Here is a 13,650-nt window from a genome sequence, read left to right as displayed (position 1 = left end):
CCGGCTGCTGACAGTTGTCCCCACGTAACAGTCGTTGAGTGGTTGTGCCGTTTCGCTGTCCGAATCCGTACCCTACGCATACAATGTCAAGTCTATGGATCGCCCCAGCAAAATCCGGAACTGCCGGGAAAACAGACTCTTTGAATAGCATTGCTCGAGTCGCTTGGGTTCGAGAAGGTTGAGTGATGCAAGGCTTTGATACTAGACTGGATGATTTTCATGCTGCTCTCAGTGTCACTTGTCCACGGCCAGAACGGGTGACACGAAAACGAAGGCATGAACTGATTGGACCACTGCCGGGTTATTCAACATGGGCAAGCTTTCTGAGCTTTTACAACGGTTTTCCATGTGTCGCTTCGTTTGTTTGTTTTCTCGTCGGAGTTTTCTCATTCTGGAATGTCTGATCCATCGTCCCGGCTATGATTGAACGAAAAGGGGACAAAAGAGGAACATGACACGAACGGTTCGACCCAAACGTCCCGCTGCTAGGTCCGCATGACATCATCCGAACGCCATCCAGCGACTGTACCGGCACACCATGGGAAAGTAAGAGTGCAACAAATGGGAAACTCTGAGAAGAAGAAGAGCACATCAGACATCAGACCGTTCGAAGACAAGAAACCTACCTTGACACTGTTCAATCTAACTCTGACGGGAACCGGTGGCCATTTGAACTTTCGTCTCTCCGTATCGATCGTCTTCCCGACTTACTCAATCGCGGACGCTTCGACAACGAGATCTGAACCCTTCCCACCCCGCGTGCTCTGATCTGCCTGAGACCCGAAGCAGGGAACGCCTCCGAGCTCTTCCAAAGCCAGCCTTATTTTCGAGCATCAACACTTTTGCTCAAAGCTTCTATCGCCGAGAGCATTGAATCAGCTCAACCCAAACATGTCGCGTCCGAAACAGCATATTGTCTTCCTGACGGGACCAACGGGGACGGGCAAGACTACGATAGCAAAGTACCTTACAGAATCACTTCACATGACCTTCATTGAAGGCGACGATGTCTGTGCCCCCTCTCCTGTCAACGCCAACCAAGAAACGCATCAACCGCGAGCGCATGGACACTAACGCTGACACCGCCGCTCAGTACCACCCCAAAGAAAACGTGGAAAAGATGCACAGAGGCGAAGCCCTCACCGACGACGACCGCTGGGGCTGGCTCGATAACCTCCGCGACGAGGCCCTCCGCGAGCTGGAGCGCGACGGCCTGCGGGGCGTAATCGTCACCTGCTCCGCGCTGAAGCGAGCCTACCGCGACGTCCTGCGTGGCGCCTCGCACCCGGAGAAGGACATCTTTGTCAACTTTGTAACCCTGCACGCCCCTGAGGAGGTGCTCTTCGAGCGCGTCAAAAACAGGCACGGCCACTTCGCAGGTTCGAACCTCGTGCACAGCCAGTTCCAGAGCCTGGACCCGCCGCATGAGGACGAGCCCGATGTTGTCGGAGTCGATGTGCAGCCGCCGGTCGAGGAGGTCAAGAGGGATGCGCTGAAGAAGCTAGAGGGATTGCTGAGTAGATGATTAGTCTGTGTGAGGGCTGGACGACCTCTGAGAGCCAAAGCAGCCAGCATTTGTTTGAAGTTAGAGTTAGGTAATGCAATGCTATGCAGCATAAGGATCAACAGAACCCCTTAGGCGTTGAAGCCGAGCACGCTGAAACCCCCCTGCTCACTGGCGGAATGGTAATAATGACCACAATCAGCTTTCAACTCTAAGTTTGGAATTCGAGGGTTTGAGTTGAGAGCTTCGACACCGGCTACTGGCTGTAGATTTTCCTGCGCGATGTCGATGTTCTTTCCTGTTTTATCGTGGATCAACCATCAATGCATAATGGCCATACATGCAATGACCTGATTAGTTGGCCCTCCTTTCCCACATGTTGCACCGATTGGATTCATGCTACACTGTGCACTCTCTAGGCGACATTGATTCTTAGCTATTGACGACAAACGCAGTGTTCACGAAGACGATGAAACGCGTTGTTAAAAGTAATTATTCGGAACTAGCTAAGCAATTACGATGATGTTAGGCACGCGTCTCATGAACTCAGCGTCGAGTACTGGCTTATTATCGTGGCTCGGCAGGATCGATGAAGGCTAGCCTGCTGCTGAAGGATTGTGCTGCTTGAATTTGAATTCTTTGGCAGTAACTGTCCATCCTCCATGTCTGCCAAGACTGCGACCATGAGATACACACGTGGACTTGGTAGTTTGCCAATCCTATCCTGGAGACTTAGCAATTGGCTACGATCCAAGATAAGCCAAAAGGTCCTGATGTGTCGAAAATCCTTACCATGGGAATTCTCTTGTCAATACATAGCAATACTCTGGTCTCAGTGTAAATCTGGTAAATCCAACGCATCGCTATAGCGGTACGCCCGCTCGTACGACTGACAGTCTGCTCCAGCCTCTATGAGAAATCTAGCTTGCTCGTCGTTGACCGGCACCTCTGAATTCCCATTCACCTGTTCGTGGTTACCAACCAGACCGTCTCCAGCTCCAGGTCGAACCTCATCCCACTCGAACGTAGGCGGTCCGGTGTTGTAATAAGTAACCAACTGCCCATTGACCCCTTGCACTACGTAGACTAGACGGCCATCGTTCCTTCTTCGGAACTCGCCTGGATATTCATGCCGCTGTCGAATTAACTCGCCGATGAGAGACGCAGCCCCTTCTTGTCTTCTGAAGTAATCGATGTCTTCTTCACGGCGGTCATCACTGCCGGTTTCTCGACAATCTGGCGCCTGGCCTTGTCTCCATGGAGTTGAAGGCGTTCCATAATGATCATCAACCTCGCGAATTAGTTCTCGAATAGGTCTCATTGGTGCTTCATCGTCCCAAGCGAGCAGGGCAGCTGGTTCGTCTCTTAGCCGGGGAACATGGATACCATCTTCTGAATTTGACAGTCGTGGTTCGGCAGCTGACAAAATACCCAAGATCGACAGTCGATGAGATTGCGATGACGCTGAATGACGATGTGTGCCGCCGTAATGCCCGTGGTTAGGACTCAGAGTTCTGCTCCTGTTGCACAAAGGTTCAGGGAAGGTTGCAGGTGGTTGGGAAAGCTGGCCCAACGCTGGGGTAGCGATCTCATTCTCGGGTAGGTAGCTCGCGGCTTCTCTGTCATCTTCGTCCATACTCAAAAGCGTTCAAACCAGTACTTATAGCTAAATATAGCTCTTGTTCGTTGTTGGGGGTGATCCAGTGAGTAGTCTAGGTGAATCTCGGGCGAGAGCAATTGCCAATGGCTCGGAGGTAAAGATTTACTGGATAGCTCCACTATGCACTGTTGTGGGATGATCAAGGTCAAAGATTTGACAGATTTTAATAGCCCACAGTTTATTAAAGAACATAAAGAGGGTATGTGAGAACCCCGGATCATCAATAAGAATGCCATGGGAACCACACATCTTGTTTGGTGGATAGTTTTCTACGGCCATGGGGTAAACTACAGGCTTCGGGAATTTTAAAGTCTATATATTTGTCACCTACTCTCGGAACAGCTTCGAAATCGCTTGGGACTTGTGCACTTCATTTAGTTCTCGATTCCTACGGTTGCGAATTGAGACTTGCGTAGGGATCCGCACTCATGGACCGTCTCATTGGACAAAGGTGCCGTATCGCATTCCATCGCTGAACATCATAGAACCCCAAGACCGGATATCCTCGCTCAAGGTAGCCAATTTATGTCGCATAAGGGACCCAGATGTCCTCGGTCACTCAGTACTACATAGGCTTTGGCAACAGTCAATGTCAAGTCCGGCTTTTATTTCATTTGCAACATCCTTATCAGTCAAACCGGTTTTCGTGTTACCATAAGACTGACACTATCGGATTTGAAAGCTTTGTAACCCTTCAGTCATGAAGCTCGCAAACACCATAGCACCAACCTTTGCTCTGGCAGCAACCGTCGTCGGCCTCCCAAAAGCCCCTGAAATCATACCTGACCCTCTGCAGCCACGTGAAATCAGGGCGCCAACTTGCCTACTCAAAGGCATATCGGAAGATGCACACCCTGAACTCTTCTTCGGTCTACAGTACGACATCACGGCAACGGTTCCGACAGACAAAATTACGGCAGTCTGCCGATCTTTCATGGAAAACTTGGAGTCGACACGTCACTGTGGCGGCCAGTTCATAGACGCAAAGAAGCCCATATGTAGAAACGACCAGAGAGGGCTCATCATCAAATTGTGGACCTACAAGCCATGCGGGCAGGACATGGTTCACCGTGCCTGGTTCCATGCGACCCAGAACAAATACGGGTCAATCCAGTGCGACACCATGGATGATATCTGGAATTAAATCGAGAAGCTTTCGTCAGTTGGCGTGAGAATAATCGCCATAGTTGATCAGTCGGCATCAGCATCTTTCGGAGGATGAGTTGCTGATGATTGCATTAAGCTATTAGAAAAGCTCCATACGTTCAGGCTTCTGTCAAATTTTGGATTTGGCCACCGCTGGCTTTTTGAAAAATAGAATACATACTTGTTGATTTAAATAGAAAAATTTGGATCTTGAAATTGTGACCAAGTGCTCCGCTTCTGTCGTGAAAATCTCAGTGGGGGAGTATTTTGAGTTCTTGTTCGATGTATCGCGCCAGTGATTCGACTACACATGCAGCAGTAGAATACATTTTTTCATGCCCAAATTGTTGGTCTCACATTTTATACATCTCTATTCAAAAGGGAAGAGAATTTCTCTTTTCCTATTCTATCTGATAAGGGTTGAGATGGTGAGGCATCTACTGCTATGTGGGTCCCCCTACCCGTCGAGGGAGACCACGAGCCAATTACTTGTATCATCGGGGTCCTCAATCGCACTTTATGGCCCCCCACTGGCTTTCTGTGGCTTCATAGTAGGCGGAGTGAATCATGGCCTTGTTGCAGACAGTACTGGTGGTGAAGTGCCAATGAAGGTAGCCTTGGTAGGTGCCTTCCTCGCATCCGTTGGGCTTGTAGACCATGCAGGCGGGGTGCCTTTTGAGATTGTCCCACAGGCCACCGCATACATCCCTAAGTTCATCTCCGACCACGTCTGATATAGAGACCTCGTAGAAGAAGGTTCCATCTTGTTCTCGGCGCACGCAGCGTGCAGCGGCAGAGATCGTGCCTGCGAAGCTGGAAAACACAACGATGGAAGCGGTGGCGATAGCTCAAGGCTTCATGATGCGCAGGAAATTTTTTGAGGTATTTGGTGGCCGATAGTTAAAAATGCAACTCTAGTACCAAGGAATGATGCGGTCCTCGTCAAAATAACGACATGCATTCGTCTCAGACTTAGTAGTCTGAGAAGATACTCACAACGAAGAAGAAACAATTCAGACTTTAAATGTTTCCCACCCCTCCCAAACCCAGATAATTTGATTGATGAACTAGGATGAATAGTCTAGGTGTGACGATGATTCCTTGTATAAGGCAATGCCAGTAAATGAAGCAGAAGGATATTTTTCTAGTACAAACCTCGTCACACCAACAAACCCCTGGCTGTATTCCCTGTCTACCAAATGATCAGAAATATTGGACGAGCAAACAAAGAGGCTGTGCGAATTGCTGGGCATCCAAAAGGTCACGGGTTGGGAACTGGTGAAGGTTTGGCCCAAGCCACTCGTCTGCATTGTCATATAACGATAACGTGGCTCTTCAATCTGCTGGTACTCATGCGGCCTTGGGCTACTATCACCAGACGTCTCTCCCTTTGTAAGTGTTTGATCTGTGGCCAAACAACAACCCTGGTAGTTACGGAGTCAACGCTACAAACACTCCCGGAAAACACGAACCCGAAAACATTCACTGCAATTTTCATTGATACGACTGGCGACATATCGCTTTTGTGTATCGTGCATGTTCACATCTAGGCAATGTGGTTTCGAGGCAGTGACAACAGCTTCAACTCTTCTCTAATAGCCATGGACTCCCATCACCGAGCATCCCAATTGACATACATAAAATGGTTCCAGATTAGCTCCAGAAGTCTATTCTTACAGGAAGACGTATCAGAGTAACTTGTAGAGCATTTTAGATTCAGGGCGTCTATGCCTGTGCTATGATCTTGTGAGCAATAAAGGAATCGCCAATTGTGGACTGTAATTGCAACAGCCCGTTTCTAGTAAAGGCCTCCGATCAAAAAATTGGAGAAGTCAAATAACTTCAACTTCACGGTGATTTTTAAGAAGCCACCTTGCTCTGAATCACCGGTTTCCTTCGCCTGGAAATAGGTAAAATCTCTGTGCCGTTGGAGTAGAACTTCATAGGTTCGACTGCGTCTCCGCTGGGCGGATGCGGAAAGGACCAGATTCTGCTACCGAGATCGCCAAGACCTCTGGGTAAACCTGGTTTGAGGTTCTGATGTAATAAAGTTGCTCTCGCAGGAAGTGCTGGGGATTTCGAATGCGCCTCAAGATATTCAGAGTCCCTGTCGCGGTGAACTGCATCGTTTCCACACCGAGATACGCCGCCGACCAGGATGGCAAAGAGGGGTAGCACATCCGCGGGCATCTGTACCGATATTACAATGGCTATCTTCGAAGACGCGGGAATATAATTGGTCTGAAAAACACTCTAGGCCTCTCAGCCATAAGCGACACGGATCGGTTGGCAGGGAATCTCAATGCGGAATGTGATACGCATCTGGGCCGCTGCACCAACGGTGGGTCATCACAGTTCGCTTGCTTCTGCGTCCGTCAAAAGGGGACATCCTCCCGTCGACCCATATCCATTGGTTAGTTATTCTCTGTGCTCTTCTAACAGTCTGATCTCCACGCCACACCTGTGCGTAAATCTTCAAAGACTTCATCATATTGGTGGGTCGACGAATCTGCTCCAAGCCAAATACTCCAGGATGGCCAACAATTGGGCGAATGCGGACCGTTTGTCAGAGCTCGTGTCTGAAGATGGATACGGTGTTTGTCTTTCCTTCCAACACTGCCTCGAGCTGGTGAAGCTGACGTACTGCATCTAGACTGATGATGTAAACTCGTTTGATGAGCAGATGTACGCGACTTGAAGCCATTGACTAGACCCTCGGCTCATAAGTCTGGTCATCGTACTCTAGATCGCTTTCGTCCAGCGTTGTCAAATACCCAGTGGAATATGGACGCCGATATCATGCTTTCCGATCAGGAGGTACGTCCTACGTCCTTTTAGGTGATACTAACGTTCTGAACCGTTAACCTAGTTTACGCATTTCCAAATGACGAGGTTGTTATTTTCGCAGTTCGAAGTCCCATATGCAAGCCTAACCTTTGCAGGCTGAACTGGATCGTAACGACATGGCCCACGCTCTTATGGTTAAGTCAATTGGCTACAAACTTTTTCTGGCACCACTAGTGAGAGAGCAAGTCCACAGGATTCTCGATATTGGGACAGGTACCGGAATTTGTAAGTAATTTCAGATTAAGATGTGTTAAATTTCTCGCATTCAATGAATATAAACATCATGAAAGATGACTCATCGTTTGCAGGGGTAGTTGAGATGGGAGATATCTTTCCAAACACTGAGGCATGTATTGTTTCCTGGAACTGACGCCCCTTGCTAGCTTTAACTGAGAACATGTTTACTGATCGGAATGTAGATCATCGGAATCGACTTGAGTGCTATTCAGCCACCCTGGTAAGTGCCTTCATGTCGATATGGCAAGTACACAAACGGCAATTGACACATTAGGGTGCCGCACAATGTCAAATTCGAGATTGATGATGTCGAAAGCCCATGGGTTGGAACCAGGACATATGACTACATATTTGTCCGCTATATGCTTGTCGCCATCCAAGATTGGCCGAAACTCGTTCAGAACATATATGAGTGAGTTTCTTCCAGTCGCGCACATTACGTCGACTTTCCTGACAGTCATGGTCCTAGCCACCTGAACCCCGGCGGCTGGGTTGAGTTTCAGGATATGGATGGTCTATACTACTCGGATGACGGAACTTATACCGAGTATCACATCGAACGCCAGTGGAACCTTCAATTCGTGCAGGCTTGCGAGACAATGGGGCGAACAGCCCGTCCTGGACCACAGCTCGAGGGTTGGGTAAGGGATGCTGGGTTCCAAAACATTGTGCACAAAAGATTCAAGGCGCCGATCGGTCCATGGCCCAAAGATGCTCATTTCAAAGATGTCGGAATGCACAACTTGGTACAACTTTTGCATGGTCTGGAAGGATTTTCTCTGAGGCTCTTCTGCGGGGTGCTCCGCCGAACAGAGGAAGAGGTTCTTTTCATGCTTGCAAACGTTCGCGAAGAACTAAAACGGGGAGCTTTCCATGCCATGTTTGATCAGTAAGTTGCCCAACTCTTCTCCAAGGTGCATTTGCTCAGTCATACCCGTACGCAGCCACGTCGTGTGTGGACAAAAGCTTCAGGATCAGCAGCAGCAGCAGCATTTTTCGTGGTAGATATTCTCATTTCGCCTTACATAGGGTTATCTAAGCGACTTCCTCATTAATAGCCCAATTGGGTTTGGTCCAGAGTCACATAATAATGCGAGAAAACGAAACTGTATTTACGCTGTGGCTTTACCCCGTCCAGAAGCAGACTCAAACTTTTTCTGCCATTTGTCTTCCTGCTTGAACATAACGACGCATTGTAGTGCACTCGGGTTACCGTAATCTGGATCTGCACCACCCTCAAGAAGAACCTAGTCCCGAAGAATTAGCTTTATGCAAAGTAATTGTCGTCTAGTTGTGGAAGAAGACAAGAAGATACTCGAGTTCCAACTTTCAGTCAAAAAGATCCAATAATGTTCTTACCTCGATGACGGCGTCTTCTTGCTTGAAGACCGCTCCAGCCAAAGGGCTCTGCCCTCTGTCGTTGAGCCGATTAGGATCGGCTGCATGCTGGATGAGCAGCTTCACCAACTCCGCATGCCCGTGATAAGCAGCCAACATAAGCTAAGAAGAAGAATTGTTAGTATACGTTTAAAGGGTCTGATGAGCAATTTTCTCACCAATGTGTCACCTTTCTCGTTGGTCATATTGGCGGGTAAACCAGCCGGCAGAGCTTGCTGAAACAAGGCAACATCGCCCTTCCGCGCACCATCGTACATGCGCCCAGCAAGAGCAATAGCTTCCGGGGGCAGTTCTTGGCTTCCTTGAGGCGGTTCCATATTGCTTGGTCTATGCAACGTCAGTCGACAGCTGATAATTACGGCACATTGAAGAACGCCTTGAAACCCCCAGTAACGTTCTATTTGATGCACGCTTCAGGACTGAAAGTCACCACACCTTCAAAGAATATAATACCCTGCGATTTTGATTGAGTTATGTAGTTCGCTACCGAAGGTCGAATTACTGATGGTTACTTGCGTGGTTACTAAGGCCTCCGAGTGTGTGAAGAAGCTGAGCTGCTAGCAGTAAGCCAGTTCTCGTAAGCAGTGGGGTAAACTCCGAATGCCGAATAGATGACGTGAACAAAAAAATGTCATTCTCCGGTGGACCCACGCTCCCGGCGGAGAATCGGCCATCAACTGGAGAACCGGGAGCCAATGACATCGAGCAGATTTGACATATCAAATCCAATTACCGATTTTACCAGATTTGTTCAAGTTGTTTGAGCAAGTTTGAATATACACTCATGTAGCTGTCTAGTGTTAAATGAAGTCATTGTGAGCAGGTCTAAACTGTTTCACGTTGTTCTTCACACCAAGCAAGTTTTAGCGTGGTGAGAACCAATCGTCAAAATACATGTAGGACGAATGATCAAACCCAATCCGAACCCATCGCTTGGCCCGCCTAAAATTCAAGACATTTTCGAACAACGTGGAGAAGGGAGAGTGGCTTTCGTAGTGCAGCCAGTGAAGAAGCGGGCGGGCTCCTAGGCACACATTACAAGAACGCGTGAGCTTACGCCAAGTCTCGGGGGCACTCAATATACCAACCAGTCGATCCGTGTACTGGGCACTTGGGTGACAAAAAGCTGCGCCGGGAATTGTTTGGTAAGGGATAGAATAGCGGCGCTATTTTTTGCCACTCGAGTGCTGGGCTATGTCAGCAGTTTCGCATCGGAATCCTGCGAAATCAATCATCAGTGATTGATAAATGGTTTTCTACTCGTAGGTGGATCTAGATACATGATTCTCCCATCTTGTTACTCTACGGTCTGATGAACATAGTCGGAGGTTTCTCTCGACAATGATCAAGTCTACTATGTACTAGGAGGATGCAATCCGCGTAAGCTATTGCTTTGCTTGGACACCGGCATGCCAAGAGGGAACAGCATGCTTAGCCACCACAATTGCGTATAAGGCACCAGAAAAAGCAAACACGAGACAGATCATCCAGCATCACAACTTGGCACCCAAGTTACGAACAGCAGCTTACAGAAGTCAAACGTCAAAAATGGCTCGTTCCAAGTGTGGATATATAAGTATGCTTGATTCAAAAGAAAGACAAGCATATTCGTTGCTACTAACTCTTCAATCAACACCCGAAAATGGTTCGCTTTTCGAGTCTGGGCACAGCCCTCATTGTTTTCTCAATACACGTCATTGCAAGTTCTGGAGGTAGTTGGGAGACCTTGGCTCCAATTTCCGTTGCCCCTCGTCAGGAACATGCTGCCGTGGCATTATCAGACACAAAACTTGCAATCCTTGGCGGCATAGTCCCGAACCTGGACGGACCGGGTTTTAACACAACCTCCCTGTTCCAGATTTACGACATCCCGTCAAACACTTGGTCATTGGCTGCAAACGCGCCGATTGAAGTCAACCACCCCAACGTCGCCGCTGCAAATGGCAAAGTCTATCTTCTAGGTGGACTTTCAGTTGCACCCGATGGTGCATGGAGAGCCTTTCCAGAGTCTTGGATGTATGATCCCACCACTGGCGTATGGAGAGCAATTGATCCTATGCCCCCGGGTGAAGAGAGAGGCAGCGCAACCGTGGGCGTATACGGCAAAAAGATTTACCTCGCAGGGGGCATGCGAACTTTGGAACCGATCGGAGAGGCAGGGGAGCAAGATACCGTTGATACCGTCACCGCTTTCGACACAGAGAGTCTATCCTGGTACACCTTGCCATCAACCGCGCAAAATCTTCCTGAAGGTAGAGATCATGCCGGAGGTTCTGTTGTCGGCAGCAAATTCTACGTCATTGGTGGCCGCGAAAGAGGCCAGCGCAATGTCAAGGACACAGTCTTCATGCTTGATCTGGATAACCTTGAAGGTGGCTGGACTACGAAGGACAGGAGAATGCCCACAGCCCGCGGCGGCGTTGTGACTGGCGCCGTCAACGGCAAGGTATACGTCTTTGGCGGCGAAGGAAATCCTGCTGCGGGAACGAATGGAATATTCAATGAGACTGAGGTTTTTGACGCAAAGACAGAGAGCTGGAAGCGGCTCGCACCGATGCCCCTTCCCCGACATGGGGGCTCAGCTGTCGCGATTGGCGGTGGAATTTATTTACCCGGGGGCGGATTGCGGGAAGGAGGAAGCCCTGATAGTACCTTGGACGCGTACCGGCCAAAGAAGTGATTTTATTCCCTTGACTGTCTTCTTCTATGGGTTTGTATGTAATGTACAGAACAACCAGCTACGCCTTGCGCAGAATCAGCACCTCTTGGCTTACATCAACGAGGTCAGATACAAACAAGACGTACGACGGAATTCCCAAAACTGAGTATGGCTGCGTTAAACATTGACCTGGTGTATCTTCACAATCTATCCCATGTAAAGGCGAGGATAGTGGCATGAGATGGTAGCAAGCCATTGAATTAATTATCTACCCTGCTAGGCCATGCACGTGATCATTCCGCGTCGAGGCTTCTATCAAATACACTCATGCGACACCTCTATTTCTTTCCGTTCACTGCGAGGTTGTATCCGTTTGCCCACAAGCCACAACGCCCGTTCGCATATTCGTCTCGCGACTTCGGCATCGCGCGCAGAGTCCTACGGCATTCGGGAATGCCTGCTTGTCAATGAACCACAGAGCATCTGTCGCACCAAAATCTGACAGATGAGCACGATGCTAGGGTTCCAGAGTGACTTGCGACACGTCCGTCTTTGTATGTCCGTGGAAAAGTGCATGACAAAGATACGAAACGGGGTTAAGGGTGGTGATAAGATAGTGGCGCCGTAGATAAATTTAAACGCCGAGCTAGAACATGGCATCAGTCAGCGTGGCTACTGCAGACAGCGCCCAATATATAGTCAAGCGGATAAGCCAGCGTGCTTCAATCGCCTCTACGAAAAGACCCCGAACGATCTGGTACAATTGAGCTCGAGAACCTGCTGCTACACCAAGTTCAACACACACTCGCCATCCGAAATCAAGATGTCGTCGACCAAGGGTCTCGCTCTTGTTACCGGCGCCAACGGCTTCATCGGAGCCCGAACTGTGGAGGCGTTCCTCCTAGGTGGCTATTCAGTGCGCGCCGCCGTCAGATCCCAAAATTCAGCAGCAGGCCTTCTTGATGCACTCCCGTCATATGCCTCGTCTGGCCAACTTTCCACAGCTACTGTCCCCGACATCACGGCGCCAGGCGCATTTGACAAAGCGGTCGAGGGCGTGACTACGATTGCTCACCTCGCAAGCCCGGTCGACTTCACCAACACGAATGCCGAACAAGTCATCGGCACTGCTCTGAAAGGAACCCTCGGCATTCTGGAATCGGCCATCGAACAGCCGGGCTTGAAGTCGTTCGTGTACATGTCATCCATCGTCGCAATCAGGGGCTCCAGCCCGCAGTATCAGGGCCGCGTTGTCACCGAGGCGGACTGGAACGACGAGGCTGAAGAGGTGCTCCAGAAGGCAGGAAAAGACGCGGCCGGTCACCAGATCTATGTCGCGAGCAAGGTCAAGGCCGAACGCGCCTTTTGGGAGTTTCGGGAGAAGAACAAGAGCCGCATCAACTTCAGCATGACGGCGATCAACCCGGTCTGGGTCGCGGGTCCGCCTTTGATCCTGCCCAAAGACCCCCAGAAGCTGAGCGATACTGCCATCGTTGCGTATCGTGTCATGAACGGCGATGAGTTGCCGCCGGTGGGACCGGGCAACGGGACGCACGTAGACGCTCGCGACGTCGGTCGGCTCGTTGTGTTTGCGGCCGATAGACCGGATGTTGCAGATGGGCAACGTTTCATCGCGGGTGGCAACGGGAACTTCGCCAACATCCAGGCATATTGTGATGTTCTGCGAAAGGCGTATCCTGGGAGGAGAGATGTCATCAGAGAGGGAGAGCCGGGTAAGGGATATCTGGAAGACTACAGCGAGCCTCCCGACGCGAGGCGAGTTGATGCAAGCAAAGCAGTAAAGGCGACGGGTCAGGGATGGATTCCGTTTGACAAGATGGTTTTGGATGCAGCAAAATCTTACGAAATGTACTTCTGAAGATGTTGTCTAGTCAAGAACCCAAATTAGAGCGAAGTTGACAGATATCCTTGTGAAATGATCATACAACTACCTGGCGAAAATCATGGACTGACTTTGCGGTCTTGAACCATCTATAATGAGCTTGTCGATCTTCAGGTTATTGACAATAATCTAGTTAGTCAGGGGCCAGAAGGCTGATGTGAATCGGTAATTTTGCATTGCAAGCAATCATAGAGGGTGCGAAGGGGATAAACAGGTGGTTATAGATGGAAGAGCAGCGTAATGAGGAAAGGAAGCACACCAACTTGCCTTGGCCTGAAGCTCTCTTCCAACAGCCT

The 13,650-nt window shown here is 49.5% G+C and overlaps 4 protein-coding genes across 4 annotated transcripts; 3 read left to right on the top strand and 1 right to left on the bottom strand.

Annotated features, from left to right (window-relative positions):
- Positions 1–891: 891 nt before the first annotated feature.
- ColSpa_03629 (putative glucose transporter rco-3) lies at positions 892–1,525 on the top strand (the record flags this gene model as incomplete). Its single annotated transcript, XM_049269841.1, has 2 exons — positions 892–1,008; positions 1,094–1,525. The coding sequence occupies 2 exons, from the start codon at positions 892–894 to the stop codon at positions 1,523–1,525; spliced, it is 549 nt and encodes a 182-aa protein (XP_049125798.1).
- A 6,981-nt stretch (positions 1,526–8,506) lies between these two features.
- Positions 8,507–9,109, bottom strand: ColSpa_03628 (putative ankyrin repeat protein PA3287; the record flags this gene model as incomplete). The annotated part of the gene is made up of 3 exons (XM_049269840.1): positions 8,507–8,641; positions 8,754–8,894; positions 8,951–9,109. The coding sequence occupies 3 exons, from the start codon at positions 9,107–9,109 to the stop codon at positions 8,507–8,509; spliced, it is 435 nt and encodes a 144-aa protein (XP_049125797.1).
- Positions 9,110–10,848: 1,739 nt separating this feature from the next.
- On the top strand, positions 10,849–11,472 carry ColSpa_03627 (Kelch-like protein terF; the record flags this gene model as incomplete). The annotated part of the gene is made up of 1 exon (XM_049269839.1): positions 10,849–11,472. The coding sequence occupies one exon, from the start codon at positions 10,849–10,851 to the stop codon at positions 11,470–11,472; it is 624 nt and encodes a 207-aa protein (XP_049125796.1).
- An 802-nt stretch (positions 11,473–12,274) lies between these two features.
- On the top strand, positions 12,275–13,330 carry ColSpa_03626 (putative uncharacterized oxidoreductase; the record flags this gene model as incomplete). Its single annotated transcript, XM_049269838.1, has 1 exon — positions 12,275–13,330. One exon carries the CDS (start codon positions 12,275–12,277, stop codon positions 13,328–13,330), a length of 1,056 nt encoding a protein of 351 aa, XP_049125795.1.
- Between the last annotated feature and the right edge of the window lie 320 nt (positions 13,331–13,650).

Source organism: Colletotrichum spaethianum (assembly GCF_022836535.1).
Source record: "Colletotrichum spaethianum MAFF 239500 DNA, contig07, whole genome shotgun sequence".
Lineage (NCBI taxonomy): Eukaryota > Fungi > Ascomycota > Sordariomycetes > Glomerellales > Glomerellaceae > Colletotrichum > Colletotrichum spaethianum.
Note: the sequence above shows the minus strand (reverse complement) of the source record. Positions and strands in the feature narration are given on the sequence as shown.